General features: G+C 37.6%; 1 protein-coding gene across 2 annotated transcripts in view; it reads right to left on the reverse strand.

Moving 5' to 3' along the window:
- Nucleotides 1-2,949: 2,949 nt before the first annotated feature.
- Nucleotides 2,950-15,589, reverse strand: part of GPATCH2L (G-patch domain containing 2 like) — a 77,203-nt gene continuing 64,563 nt past the window's right edge. For both annotated transcript variants that reach the window (XM_046008067.1, XM_046008068.1), the window contains exon 10: nt 2,950-3,141. In XM_046008067.1, coding sequence (XP_045864023.1) covers nt 2,957-3,141 — 185 coding nt within the window. In that variant the 3' untranslated portion in view covers nt 2,950-2,956. The remainder of the gene's footprint in view (nt 3,142-15,589) is intronic.

The following is a 15,589-nucleotide window of genomic DNA, read 5'->3' on the forward strand; positions in this document are numbered from 1 at the left end:
ATTATTGTCAGGGATCTTAGAGGCAAGCAGGAGAACAGAAGATTCTAGAAGATGGAGGTTGGGGCTTTTACAACAAACTGCAGCCTAGATATAATGCATTACATTTTACTAAGCATTTTCACACAAATTCTTCTTTGTTCGTTGCAATAAACGGTATGGTCAGAGCAAATGAGAGAATAAATGTTAAATGGTAAAGCCCCAAACAGAGGTTTGGAATGATAAGTAGGAGAGATAGAATTATTCCATCCATCTTACAGATGAAGACACTAAGATTCAAATAGACTTGCCCAAGGTCCCATTGCTGATTCATTTTGCAAATGCAGAGGTTTATTACTGACACCCATGCAAGAGTTTCAAATTCTAATTGACCTCCAAAAGCACGAGGAAACAAAACGGCAAACACTAGGATGGTATATGGATTCACTTACAAAACACACACACATACATCAGAGTGACATCATTTCTATCTTTGCCATAATTATTATGATATGATATATCTGTAATTCAACAAAGGATTTCCAAATCCCCTCCCATCAGGCACAACGTTGGGCTACTCCTTAATGGTTGGAAGAAGGATGTTAGAAGAGGTACCAACCAGGACACCTGGAAAATTGTGTTACTGGGGCTAGAAGCTGAGACAGGGTAGGCTGTGTAAAGTCTTAAAATCTGTATCCTGTTTTTCTTACAGTTACATTGCTATAAGCCATAGACTCTCCATCCATTGATGGGAAAGAGTGGACTTTCCTGGGACAGTGTCAGCGAACTTGCAGGACAGACGGGAAGCAGGAGTGCGGTCGGCAAGGATGGGCAGGACTTGGCTAGCTAGAAGAACCGCCTTGTTAGGACACTCCCCCCTGAAATGTGTGCATTTGGTGTTGTCTCTTGCTGTTGGAGGCCATCCTTCCATAAATCTATTCAAGACTGGAAGTTTGGGACAGTGAATCCCACTTCTCGGCGTTATTTTAAAACAAGTCCAAGGGATGTCTTCTGAAGCCACCAAAGTGAGTCTTTGGCTAAGTGGACACAAGCACAGAGAATGGAAGTGGATGCTTCCCACTTACTTCTGAGGAGAAAGGTGGGGGTTAGGTGGGGAGAAGGAGGCTACACAAGGAATTTGAAAGGGGAAGGGCCACTGGCATGCTCCTAAGCCAGAGTCTCTGATGTTTGACCAAAATAAAGGTTAGATCTAAAGGGACTTATCAGGATTGTGAATGACAAGGAATCAGGAGATGGAAACCAAGGAAACTGGGTCTAAGTGAAAGAAGTGGGAGCCTATGGAGAGGACGCCAGGGTAATGACCCTGAGTGCCAAAACAGATTTTGGTTAGTGTAAGGAAAGGCCTTCTAAGAGCTGAGCTTTCGGACTACGAATGAACAATACTGGGAAACAGCAGCATTCAGGTGGCTGTTGAGTTTACCAGGAAAACTGTAACAAATTCACACATCAGATGGGAAGTAGGACTGGAGCATAGATTTAAGTCCCTGTTAATTCTGAATTTCTGTGATTCTATTGCAAAACAGTAAATACATAGCTTTCCTTTGACCGTAAGCACAGCGACCATCATGTTAGGGAACAGCAATCCATTATGTAACCCAGAAATTAAAGTTCAGTAAAGTCGCTCCTAAGCTGCCATGTTGATAGTTAGCCAAGCTCCTGACACAAGAGTTCAAAGACACTGAAGTCTCGTTTTTGCTGACGCCCATGGAGAGGCTGTGATCACCTGGCTGTGGGCTGCAGCCCTCTGGATGGAAAGCATGTCTGAGTCAGTGCCTGTGTCAGGAGACAGATGGAAGCTGGCCACATGACCCCTGGTCCCACATCCATTCCACCAAATGGAGAGACATGACAAGCCTTTTATTTTCAGGACAGAACACCATTGATTATTCCCTGTTAATGCTTCCCTGTCGATGGCGGGCAGGGACGAGAGGGAAATGGAAGGATGTGATATCCGGGCCCCCCAAAGGGAAAATCAATGTGATATGGTTTGTATTTCAGCCTAGGATAACCTCTTTCTCTGAGTGCCAACCCACAGGCCACTGTTTCTCTCTCCACCAACTCCTCCAGACATTGTCATATCCTCTCACACTCACCAAAGGCCAGGGAGGGAGAGGAGAGGAGAGAAGGACCAGGCGCTCAGAATTATTAAACTCTGCTTTCATTCTCTTTCAGGAATTTACAGTCACTCACAGGCTACAGGATGCACAGAGACTTCCCCAGCAGGTTCAGATCAGAGGGGAAGAGCCTAGTAAGTCAGCCGAAGAAACCCTTGTCTGACTTATTACAGATGCATCCAGCAGTGAGCTCATCTCAAAGGATGACCTTGGAAAACCGACAACCTAGAAACTGCATGCCCCCTGGCACAATGCTGAAAGTTACAAGTTCAGAGAAAGAGGCAAAGACTTGTATCGCAGGGAGGTGAGAGGCAGGAAGCAACCTTTCTTTGTGTACACACACACACACACACACACACACACACACACACATCAAATACCAAAAGTGTTTATGTTCCTCCCTCCCCAAAAGGAACCCGACATTTGAAACAAAACGCTTGAGGATCTTGGATCTAACAGAAAGGGGAATTTTTGTTCCCTTTGGGGTCTCAGAGTGAAGTAAAAGCAATACATCTTTATTGTCTTAGAAGTGGGGAGGCAAACCAGTAATATCCTGATACCTAGAGCTATCCTCACCTTTTGGTTCCAGACAGGGCATTTTATTAGCATTTAACCTCCTCAGTATTGCAAGCCCATAGATCCACAAGGTAGTGATGCCTCTGGAAAGCTCTAGGATTATCCATTGCTATTTTTCCCCTTCACGTAGGAGTTACCCCAGGAGAAGCGAATCGACTTTTCTCCATTTACCTTACTCCCTGGGGCCAAGAATCATGGGCTGAGCCCTCTGCCTGGAAGAGGCTGGACCAGGTGACCTCCAGTGGGCTTTCCAACTCTCAGACTCCATGTCAGGTCCCTGTGCTGCAGACCTGAGTGGCAGGACGGAGGGTCTGTTTCCTGCGTGCAGGGAGAATGGAGCAGCTCGTGTTTTGTGCATCTACACAACGTGGAAAACCAGTTCTGCCAGAGGTACAGCAGTATGCTTTACAGAGCACTGCTGTATGTACAGGAGTGTAGGCGTCAAAAACATGAGCTGAAAAAGAAAAAGAAACAAATAGATTAAATAAAACAAGAAACATGAACGACTTTTTCATAACTGAGAGGAAAAGCTTGTGTCCTAGCAGGAATAGGATTAATCCCATTACTCGATTCACAAATGACTTGTAAACAATGCGACCCATGAACATCCTTGAAGACTCTGAGGCTACGTCTCTACATGTTCTTCTCCCCACAGGGGATCTGCTTCATGCCTTGGACTCTACCCCCCTCAGCTGGTCACAGTCACTTGCACCTGGGTCCCTCTCCCCAGCTCCTCTGGGCCTCCATCAGCCTCATTCCCCAGCCGCCAGGGCTCTTTCCTCTATTCCACATTGACCAGAGAAGTGCCCAGGACCTTTGAGTTTGCAGGGAGCGCTGCTAAAGACACCTTTGGGCAGTCGCTGAGTCCCACACCAGGGGTATCCTGCGGGGAGAGACATATCCTAATCAGAACAGATGTTGGCCAGAAGACTCAGGGGCAGGGTCCCACAGCAGCCTTTGCCATGGAAGTTCCTTTTCAAGTAATGTGGTAAGTTATATATGGTCCCATGGCCTTTTCTGAAAGGAAATGCCAGGAGTCCTCAAGGATCACCAAACTCAAACACTCAAAAACACCCAGGTTCACATACATTTCTGTTTGCTTGTTTTGTGTTGTTTTTATTTATTTTTTTAAAAAAGATTTTATTTACTTATTTGACAGACAGAGATCACAAGTAGGCAGAGAGGCAAGCAGAGAGAGAGGGGGAAGCAGGCTCCCTGCTGAGCAGAGAGTCTGATGTGGGGCTCCATCCCAGGACCCTGAGACCATGACCTGAGCCACTGGCAGAGGCTTTAACCCTCTGAGCCACCCAGGCATCCCTTGTGTTGTTTTCATTGAACACAATATACTTCCAGAGAAATGCAGTCATAAATGTACAGCTCAATGAATCTCCACGAAGGGAACGTACCCACTTAACAAAGGCAAGAAGTTGACCAAAACTTGCAGGGACCCTCTGTCTCCCCCAGTTAATCCCTCACACCTCCAGGCACGCACGCTCCTTCCTTCTAACAGCACGTTTCATTTTGCTCGTTCTTAACCTCATGTAAATGGAATCACACAATATGTTCTCATGTATCCGGCTGCTTTGCTCATCCTTTTGCTTCTGAGATTCATCCGTTTTGCATGTGATTTGTGAATCTTCATTTCTATAAGGCATTCTATTGTATGACTATATCACAATTTATGAATTTGTTGACGGACACTTGTATATTTTCAGTTTAGTCCCCTGTGTGAGGAGCTACTATGTGCACATATTTTGGTGCGCAGAGGTTTATATTTCTATTGAATATATACCTATGAGTGAAAGTGCTAGGTAGCTGGGTTTGCACCTGTTCAGTTTTAATGGATTTTGCCAAGTAACATTCCAAGGGGGCTGTACCAAGTCCATCTTGCCCGGTTTAGGGGGAAGCCTGTTGCTCCACATCCTTACCAGTACTCGGTGTTGTCGATCTTTTTGATTACACCATTCTGTTGAGTGTGTCATGCTATGGCATTGTGGTTTCAACCTGCAGTTCATGAACTCATTACGTTTTGCCCTTTATCATACATTTATTGGCCATTTGCATATCCTCCTCAGTGATATTTTTTCCAAGTCATTATTATTCTTCCCCATCATTCTGTTGGATTATCTGTTTGTTTTAATTGATTTGTAGCAGTTTTAAAAACGGATTCTGGATACAGGTCCCTTGTCAGATCTTTGCATTGCCTATATAATCTCCTACCCTGTGGCTGGGTTTTTATTCTTAATAGGGTCATTTGGCTTTAATGTAATCCAATGCATCAATCTTTATCTTTCTGGGTAATACTTTTTATGTTTTAAGAAATTTTACCCTACTTCAAGGTATTGGAGATATTTTCCTTTTTTTTTTTCGGAAGTTGTATTGTTTTATCCTTTCACCTTTATTTTTTTTTTAAAGATTTATGTATTTATTTGAGAGCAAGAAAGAAAGCAGGGTGGAGGGACAGAGGGAAAGGGAGAGTGTCTTAAGCAGATGCTGTGCTGAGCAGGGAGCCTGAAACAGGGATCAGTCCCATGACCCTGAGATCACAACCTGAGCCAAAACCAAGAGTCCGTCACTTAACCGACTGCACCATCCAGGTGTCCTACCATTTCACCTTTATGATGCAATCTTTATGGAATTGGTTTCATTTAAGTAGTGAAAATAAGGATTAAGGTTTATATTGCAATGAATGTCCGATGAGATCGGGCGCGTTCAGGGTGGTATGGCCGCAGACTATTGCAATGAATATCCAACTGAGTAAGCACTGGTTACTGAAAAGGTCATCTACTCCTTACTGCACAATTGAGTCACCTTTGTCCTTAGCCAAGTGACTATGTGTATGTGTATGAATCTGCTTCTGATCTATTTTGTGCCATTGCTGTATCTGTCTATGTGTGCACCAATAACGATATAGTGCTACAGCTTTATAAGTCTTGGTACCTAGTGGCATAAGTCTTCCAGCTTTGTTCCTTCAAGAATGTATGCTCTATTCTTGGTCTTTAACATTCTTATTTATTTATTGGACAGAGAGAGAGAGAGAGAGAGAGAGATCACAAGTAGGCAGAGAGGCAGGCAGAGAGAGAGGGGAAAGCAGGCTCCCTGCTGAGCAGAGAGACTGATGTGGGCCTCGATCCCAGGACCCTGAGATCATGACCTGAGCCAAAGGCAGAGGCTTAACCCACTGGGCTACCCAGGTGCCCCTCTTTTTTCTTTTTTCTTTTTTCTTTCTTTCCCTCCCTCCCTCCCTCTCTCCCTCCCTTCCTTCCTTCCTTCCTTCCTTCTTTCCTTCCTTCATAATCCCTATGCCAAGTTTTGGGCATAGAACTCACCACCCCAAGATCAAGAGTCCCATGCTCTACTAAGCCAGCCAGATGCCCTGGTCTTTTATGTTTTTACATAAATGTTATAACTAGCTTGTTAATTCCACCCCCTACCCCCCAAAGAAACCCAAACTACTGTGATTTTTGACTAGGATTGCATTCCTTCTATAGACTAATTTGGAAAAAATTGACATTTGAGCTTTTCAATTCATGAACAGAGCAAATCTCCCCATTTATTTAGGTCTTTTTAATTTTCTCTCAACAATGTGCTCTCTGTAAAGGTCTTACACATCTTTTATTAGATATATGCTCAGGTATTTTATATCTTTAATACTATCGTAAAATGGTATTTTAAATTTTCATTTTGTTTATTGTTTCTTCATATTCTGTTCATAGTATTTACAGAATACAATAATATGGTGTATATATATAGTAATATACATACCTTGAATTTGGGAACACTGTTATATTTATATATTTCTTCTTTTAAAATATTTTATTTATTTATTTGACAGACAGAGATCACAAGTAGGCAGAGAGGCAGGCAGAGAGAGAGGAGGAAGCAGCTCCCTGCCGAGCAGAGCGCCCGATGCGGGGCTCGATCCCAGGACCCCAGGATCATGACCCAAGCCAAAGGCAGAGGCATTAATTCACTGAGCCACCTAGGCACCCCTATATATTTCTAGTAATCCTAATAAACATAGATTCTTTTTTTTTTTTGTTTTGTTTTTTTGTTTGTTTTTTTTTGTTTTTTAATGTATTCATTTATTATTTTTTTTTCCATTTTATTTATTTTTTCAGCGTAACAGTATTCATTCTTTTTGCACAACACCCAGTGTTCCATGCAAAACGTGCCCTCCCCATTACCCACCACCTGTTCCCCCAACCTCCCACCCCTGACCCTTCAAAACCCTCAGGTTGTTTTTCAGAGTCCATAGTCTCTTATGGTTCGCCTCCCCTCCCCAATGTCCATAGCCCGCTCCCCCTCTCCCAATCCCACCTCCCCCCAGCAACCCCCAGTTTGTTTTGTGAGATTAAGAGTCATTTATGCTTTGTCTCCCTCCCAATCCCATCTTGTTTCATTTATTCTTCTCCTATCCCCCTACCCCCCCCATGTTGCTTCTCCATGTCCTCATATCAGGGAGATCATATGATAGTTGTCTTTTAGGATTTTCTACATAAACAATCATATCATCTGTAAATACAGTTTATCTCCTCCTTTTCAGCCTTTATAACCTCTTTTCTTGCCTTATTACAACAGTTACAATCTCTAGAACAATATTGGCTATAAGTATGATTAGGAGATATTCCCAATCTCAGGGAGAAATCTTTCAATATTTTGCTATAACTACGATGTTTTCTGTTATAGGTGATCTTTATCAGTTCAAGAACATATCTTTCCATTCCTAGTGTGTTGAGTATTTATCATGAATAAGTATTTGATTTTATTAAAAGCTTTTCTACATCATTCTATTGAGATGATCTCATTATTTTTCTCCTTTATTATGCTAATTGGGTTAAATACACTAATTCTTAAATTGAGATATAATTCATATACCGTAATGTTCATCCTTTTAAAGTGTGCAATTCAGGGTTTTCAGTTTATTCATAAAGCTGTGCGACCATCACCAATATCTAATTCCAGAACGTTTTAATCATTCCCAGAAACTCACTCCAATCCCATTGGCAGTCACTCCCCATTATCCTCTTCCCCCAGTCTCTGATAGCCACTAGTCTACTTTCTGTCTACATAGATTTGCCTGTTCTGAACACTTCATTTGTAAGAGGAATCACATAGTATGTAGCTTTTGTGTCAAACTTCCTTCACTTAGCATAATGTTCTTAAAGCTCATCCATGTAGCATGAATCAGCACGTCATGCCTTTTCATGACCAAATGATAGCCCACCATATGGATATACCACATTTTGTTTATCAATTCATTAGTGGGACATTTGAGTTTTTTCCACTTTTTGGCGATTATGAATAATGTTGCTATGAACATAAGGACATAGATTTTTAATTTGTGGGCACATACTTAGGAATAAAATTTCTGGGTCATATGGTAACCCACATTTAACTTTTTGAAGAACTATCAAACTGTTTTCCAAAGTGGCTATACCATTTTACATTCCCAAAAGCAATTTATGAAAACTCCAATTTCTTCACATCCTTGTCAACACTTGTTATTGTCTGTATTTTTTAAGGATTTTTTTTAAGTAATCCCTAATGTGAGGCTCAAATTTATAACCCTGAGATTAAGAGTTGCATGCTCCACTGGCCGAACCAGACAGGTATCCCTGTATTTCTTTTTTTCTTTCCTTTTTTTTTTTTTTTTAAATTAGTGCTTTTAAGGGTTGAATTTAGTGATTCCTCAGTCACATATAACACCCAGTGTTCATTACATTAAATGCCCTCCTTAAGGCCCATCACCCGGCTACCCCATTCCCCGCTCTCCTCCCCTCCAGCAACCCTCAGTTTGTCTCCTAGAGTTGAGTCTCTTATGGTCCTATTATTGTCTTCTTTGTTGGTGTGAAGTGGTATTTCATTGTGATTTTGATTTGTATTTCCCTAATGAGTAAAAATGTTGAACATTTTTCCTATGCTTATTGTCTATCTGTATCTCTTCTTTGGAGAAATGTTTATTCAAATCCTTTGCCTACCTTTTTTAAAAGATTTATTTATTTTAGAGAGAGAGCACACATACATGCATGTGAGTGCATGTGCACATGTGTGCAATCAGGAGGGGGGCAGAGAGAGAGGGAGAGAGAATCCTCAAGCAGACGCCTTGCCCCACTGAGGGTGGAGACTGATGGGAGACTGGATCCCAGGATCCCAAGATTCTGACTTGAGCCAAGATTGAGAGTTGGACGCTTAACTGGCTGAGCCACCCAGGCACCCCCAACCTTTGTCTATTTTTCAGTTGGGTTGTTTATCTTTTTGTTGTTCAGTTGTAAAAGTTATTCATATATTCCGGATACTAGACACTTATCAGGTATATAGTTACAAATATTTTCTCCTACTCTGTGGGTTGTTTTTTCTTTTTCTTCTTAGTGTCCTTTGAAGCATAAAAGTTTAAAATTTTTGATGAAGTTCGGTTTATCTATTTTTATTTTGGTTGCTTGTGCTTTTGGTTTCCTATGTAAGAACTCCTTGCTGAATGAAAGATCATAAAAATTTATACTTGTATTTTCTCCTAATAGTTTTATATTTTAGCACTTACATTTAGGTTTTCTATCCATTTTAAGTTAATTTTTGCATGTGGAGTATGAAGAGATCCAACTTCATTTTCTTACTTGTGGATATCCAGTTGCCCCAGACCCACCTGTTGAAAACACTGCTTGATTTTATAATATTAAGCCAACATTGTATTCCTGAAATAAATTACATCATTGGACTCTACTTATTAATATTCTATTTTTTGTTAAGTATGCTCATGAGAGGTATTGCTCTATAACTTTCATTTCTTGTAATATATTTGTCACCCTTTGGCATTAAAATTATGGTTTTCTGTTCCTTTTCTATAATTTGAAAGAGTTTGTGTAAGATTAGTTTCATTCCATTAAATGTTTAGAAGAATTTGCTTAGTGAAGAAATCTGGACCTGGAGATTTCTTTATGTGAAAGTTTTAGTAACAGATTCAATTTCTTAGCTATAAAACATTCAGATTTTCAATTTCCTCTTCAGCTGGTAAACTGTGTTTTCATAGACATTCCATTTCATATAGATTTCCAGATTTATTGGTATAAAGTTCTTCATAATATCTACTTAGAATATTGGTAACTTGTACCATTTTTCTTATTTTTTTGACCTAGTAGTTTTCTCTTGCTAGCAGTTTGTCAATTTTATGTCTTTTCAAAAAAAAAAACAAAAAAACAAAACAAAACAAAACCCAGCTCTAGATTTGATTTTTCTTACATACTTTTTAAAAATTTCATTAATTTCTGCTATTACCTTTATTATTTTCTTTACTCTTCTATATTCAGATTTAATTTCTTATTCTTTCTCTACTTTTTGGGATAGAAACTAATTGATTTTTCACCTTTCTTTTTATTATATGCAGATTTAAAGAAACAAATTTCCCTTTAAGTACAGCTTTAGTTTTGTTCTTCAAGTTTTGATATATCATTTTTATTTTAATTTAGTTCCAAATATTGTCTGTCAATGTTATTTTTTTGAATTATTGGTTATATGGAAGTATACTGCTTAATTTCCAAATATTTGAGGAGTTTCTGGTTATCTTTTTGTTATTGGTTTCTACCTTAACCCCACTTTGGTCAGAGAACACATTTTGGATGATTTCACTCTTTGGAATTTGTTGAGATTTGTTTTAAGGATGAGCATATGGCAAATTTTGGTAAATGTTCCATAGGCTCTTGGAAAGAACACATATCCCGACAATGCTGGTTGTAGTAAGGTATGTGCATCGGTTAGATTAAAGTTATTACTTATGTTTAAATCTTCCATATTCTTGATGATTTTTCACTGTACTATCAGTTAGTTACAGTTTTATAATTTTGCTATTTTGAACCTATAGTAGTAGGTGTATCAAAATACAAAATTATTATTTCTTCCTGGTAGATTTTTTTATTTTTATAAACTGTCCTGTATCTTTAGTAATGCTTCTTCACTTACATTTACTTTGATATTATAGAGCTATATCAGCCTCCTTTTTGTTAGCCTTTGGTTGGTGTACCTTTTTCAATTCCTTTAATTTCAATTTTTCTTTGCCTCTACACTTAAAAATTGTGCTTCCTGAGAGCAGTATATAGTTAGGTTTTAAAAAATATTTTTCCATCTAGTAAACAGCCTCTTTAAGATTATCCCAAATGATCCTCACCTTCTGTATTCAAGCCCTCATACAATCTCTTCCCCGAGTGTACACCGAAACTAACTCACCTCTAGTGAATTCTAAAAATCAGACATGCTCATAAGTCATTTTATACGTAATGCAAGTTTATCTATATGAAAAATTCCTAGGATTGTTGGGTTAAAAGATGTAATGTACCTTTGTAATTTTGATAGATGCTGCCAGCCTACACAGTTTGTACTAATTTATGCAATGTGTGAAAGTGCCTATTTAACCACATGCTTGCCATTATAATGTGTTAACAAGCTTTATTATTTTTGATAGGTGAAAAATTTATATTAAAATTGAAGTTTAGCATATTTTCATATGCTTAAGAGTCATTTGTACTTCCCCTTCTATGAATGCCTATTAATTTCTTTTGCCTGTTTTTGTATTGGATTGCTGATCTATTTCTTTTTTATTTGAGGGGCTCCTTTTACATTAGATAAATTAGCCCTTATCTTGATGGAGTTACACATATCTCACACAGGTTCTCATTTGCATTTGCTAATGATGCTACTGTCATGAAGAAATCTTTATCTCTACAAAGTCTCATCTAGCAATCATTTCTTTTGAGGCTTTTTGGTTTTATGGCAGAAGAAAGGCCTTCATTCTTAAGTCATAAGAAAAATTTCCTCTTTTTTTCTAATACATTCAGAGTTTTATTTCTTATATTTAAGTCTTAGAACTGTCTGCAAGTTATCCTGATGTAATGAGTGAAGTGTGGATCCAACTTAATTTTCTTCCAGAATACTACCCAGTGATCTCTACTTCCTGAATAATCTTTTTCCCACTGATTGAAAAGCCACCTTTATCATACACTCAATTCCCATATGTATTTAGATCTGTTTCTGAACCATTCTGCTATACTGATCTATCCACAAATTATTACCACAGTTTTAATCACTGTAGATTTATAAATTTTAAACATCAATGATCTCCCTCTACCAACATCCATTTCTTTCTCATATATTCTTGCTTGGTTTTCCATATGAACTTCAGAAGCAGTTTTGAAAATCTTTTTAAAAAATCTTACTGGTGGGCGCCTGGGTGGCTCAGTGGGTTAAGCCGCTGCCTTCAGCTCAGGTCATGATCTCGGGATCCTGGGATTGAGTCCCGCATCGGGCTCTCCGCTCAGCAGCGAGCCTGCTTCTCTCTCTCTCTCTGCCTGCCTCTCTGCCTACTTGTGATCTCTGTCTGTCAAATAAATAAATAAAATCTAAAAAAAAAAAAAATCTTACTGGTATTTTTATTGGATATCACATTAAATTTATAGGTTAACTAGGGAGAGATGACATCTTTATAATGGTGAAATGTTCTCATGTATGAACATAGTATATCTTTCCGATTGTTCAGGTTTTGTTTTGTGTCCTTCATTAGCATTTTAGAATTTTCTATAAATAATATTTCTTGAGTTTATTCCTAAGTATTTTCTATCTTCTGTTTTCTGCTGCTATTATAAAGTGAGTCTTTTCTTTCCTTATAGCTGTAATCAGACATTGTGTATACAAAGGCTGTTGATCCTGAAAATTAATCTTGGAGTTATCTAATTTATTAAATTCTTATTTTGTTTCTAAGTTTTTGGTTAGTCCTTTTTAGTTTCTAGGTTGACAATCCAACCATATCAGCAATATCCTCTCTTCCTAATTTCTATACCTTTAATTTCTTTCTCTTGTCTAATTGTTTTGTTTAAGTCCTGAAGAACAATTTTAAATAATGGTGATTATGTATTTTATTTATATAAATAAATAAATATTGATTTATTATTTATTTATATTTAATAATGGTGATTAGTGGACATCCTTGTTTCTGATTTAAATAAAGTTGTTTTGCTAATCTCATCTCATGGTGCTGGCTTTGGATTGAGATATATTTTATCACACTAAGGAAACACCCAGCTAATCTTAATATATTAAATGATCCTTGTGTTCCTGAAATAAGCCTCATTTAGTTATGGTGAATTACTCTTATCTGGAGCCAGCCTGACTGGGTTCAAATCCTAGAACTATAACTGGATGGTGTTTGAGTTTGGGCAGAATACTCTATCCCTTTTTGACTCAGTTTCCTTATCTGAAAAATGGGGATGATAAAACTATCTATTGCGTTAGGTTGTTGTGAAAATCAAATACAAAAAGTCGACCATCTTTCCACATGCTTAAGGGGCATTTGCATTTTTTCCTGAAAATAATTCAAATCTCTTCCATATTTTTCTGTAGGCCCTCCTCTGTTTTTAAAAGGTCTTTATAAATTAGGACTATTAGCCTTTAATATATGAAATAAATTGCAAATATGTTATCCCAGTTATCACTTGTATTTTACCTTTAATATATGAAATAAATTGCAAATATGTTATCCCAGTTATCACTTGTATTTTGCATGCAAAAGTTTTGGTTTTGTCTTTTGGCATAGTCAAATACATCTCTTACTGTATCTGGATTTTTTTATTAATTGACTTTTTTGTTGTCATTGTTATGTCACCATACAGTACATCATTAGTTTTTGATGCAGTGTTCCATGATCCATTGTTTGCATACAACACCCAGTTTTCCATGCTATATATACATGCCCTCATTAATGCCTATCACTGGCCTCTGGATTTTTAAGTTACATGTAATTCAGAAGATTACATTATTGGCCTCAATTTTATACCATTCTCAGTATCCCCACCCTTTGTCATGTGGATTTACAATCCTTTCTACAAATGTGTGAAGATTATTTTCCTAGTGGTCCAAAGAGAATGAAAGACATGTGGAACAGAGCCGCCTTAGCTGAGCTCAGGTGCAGAACTATGCAATGACTAACCAATACCATTACGAAAGCTCCCTCACTCCAGGTTACAGAGCAGGGGTTGACAATCTTCTTCTTATCAAGGTCAGATAGTAAACATTTCAGGGTTTGAAACCAGGTAAGTTTATGTTCTTTCCTCTCCCCTTTTCATTGAATCTCTTAAAAGTTAAAAAAAAAAATTCTTATAAAAAAAAATCTTATTTAATTCCCAGGAGGCCCCAAAATAGGACTCTGGCCAGAATTAGACTGCAGGTCAATTTGCTGAGGAATTCATTCTTCCTTTTTCTAGTAAGTTTCTAGTGGTTTAATAACATACGATTAAACCTCTGATCAATTTGAAAGTTATCCTGTCATATAGTACGAGGAATAGATCCAATTGCTTTTTCATATGGCTATCCAGTTATCCCAATACCATTCACTTAAAATGTTAAAAAAAAAATTTTTTTTTAAGTAAACTCTACCTCCAACACAGCGCTCGAACTCCCAACCCCAAGACTGAAAGTCACATTCTCTATTGACTGAGTCAGCCAGGTGCCCTCAACACCATTCATTTTTATAGCCCATCTTTCCCCCGCTGACTTCAGACACTACCTTTATTGTATCCTGAATTTCTACAGGAGTCTGTCTATTTCTGAATTTTCTATTGTGTTCCATTTGTTAGCTTGTCTATTCATGTACCTGTACCATACTTTGTCTCAGAGGCTATGTACTTTTAATACCCTTTCCCTTCCAAGTGCTCTTTTTCACAGTTTTCTTAGGCTAGTCTTGCTCCTTTGGTCTTCCAAATAAACTCCATAAGCCAGACATTTCCACCACTTTGGTGGGTCACACAAAATCTTTCTAGGAAGAATATACACTTTTAAACTACTGACTAGTAGGATTAGTGTTACAGGACTAACCGAGTTTTCCATTTCTTCTGATTGAGTTTTGGTAAATTATTTTTCTGGAAATTTGTCCATTTTGTTTAAGCTTTCAAATTTCAAATTTCATAGTATTACTTTACTATCTTCTAAAACTCTTTGGTATCTATAATTATGTGTCCCTTTCCTTTCCTAATATTGATAATGCCTTCTCTTTTCTTAATGATGCTAAAGATCTGCTTATTTTATAATTTTTGTTGATTTTTTCAACTATATGTTTATTGCATTAAATTTAGATCTTATCACTATTGTTTTATTATTTGTCTTCTCTGGGTTTATTCTGTTGTTTTTTACTAACTGTAAGTAGAATGCTTAGCTCATCAATTTTCAGTCCTTTCTTCTTCTCTGACTTAAACATTTCAGACCACATGCTTTCCTCAAACTACCCTTTAAGCTGCATTTCCAGAGGGCTAATGTATAGAATTTTCATATAATTCAGTTCTAAGTATTTTCCAGTATCTGTTAAGACTTTTTCATTGGTTCATTAGAGATGCTATGAAATTTACAAATATGTTAACAAATTCATTTTTTGTTACTGACTTTTCAATTTCATTCCATTGTCATTAGAGAGTGTGGTCTATGTGACTAATCTTGAAATTCACTGAGGTTTGTTTTATGGCCTAAGAGCCAATTTTTGTAATGTTCCTTCTGTGCTTAAAAATAATATGTAATTCACATTGTTAGGTGTGATATTCTTTTCATGTCCACTAGACTGTAAGTTTATTATACTATCTGAATATTATGTATTTATAACAATTTCTGTCCACTTGTCACATCAATTACTAAAAGAAGATATTTTAAACTTAGTTTTGCCCATTTTCGTTTATGTATACTGAGGCTTTATTATCAAGCTTAGTTGAGAATTAGTATGTCTCTCTGGCAAATTGAACCACTTATCAGAGATTGAGCCAACATTTGTTATTTAGTAGAGATTCTTAACTTTCTCTGATTATCTTCCTCTTATATTTTTTCTATCCTTTTACTTTCAGTATTCCTCTAAGTTTAGGAAGTATCTCTTATAAATAGCA

Source organism: Meles meles, chromosome 6 (assembly GCF_922984935.1).
Source record: "Meles meles chromosome 6, mMelMel3.1 paternal haplotype, whole genome shotgun sequence".
Taxonomy (NCBI): domain Eukaryota; kingdom Metazoa; phylum Chordata; class Mammalia; order Carnivora; family Mustelidae; genus Meles; species Meles meles.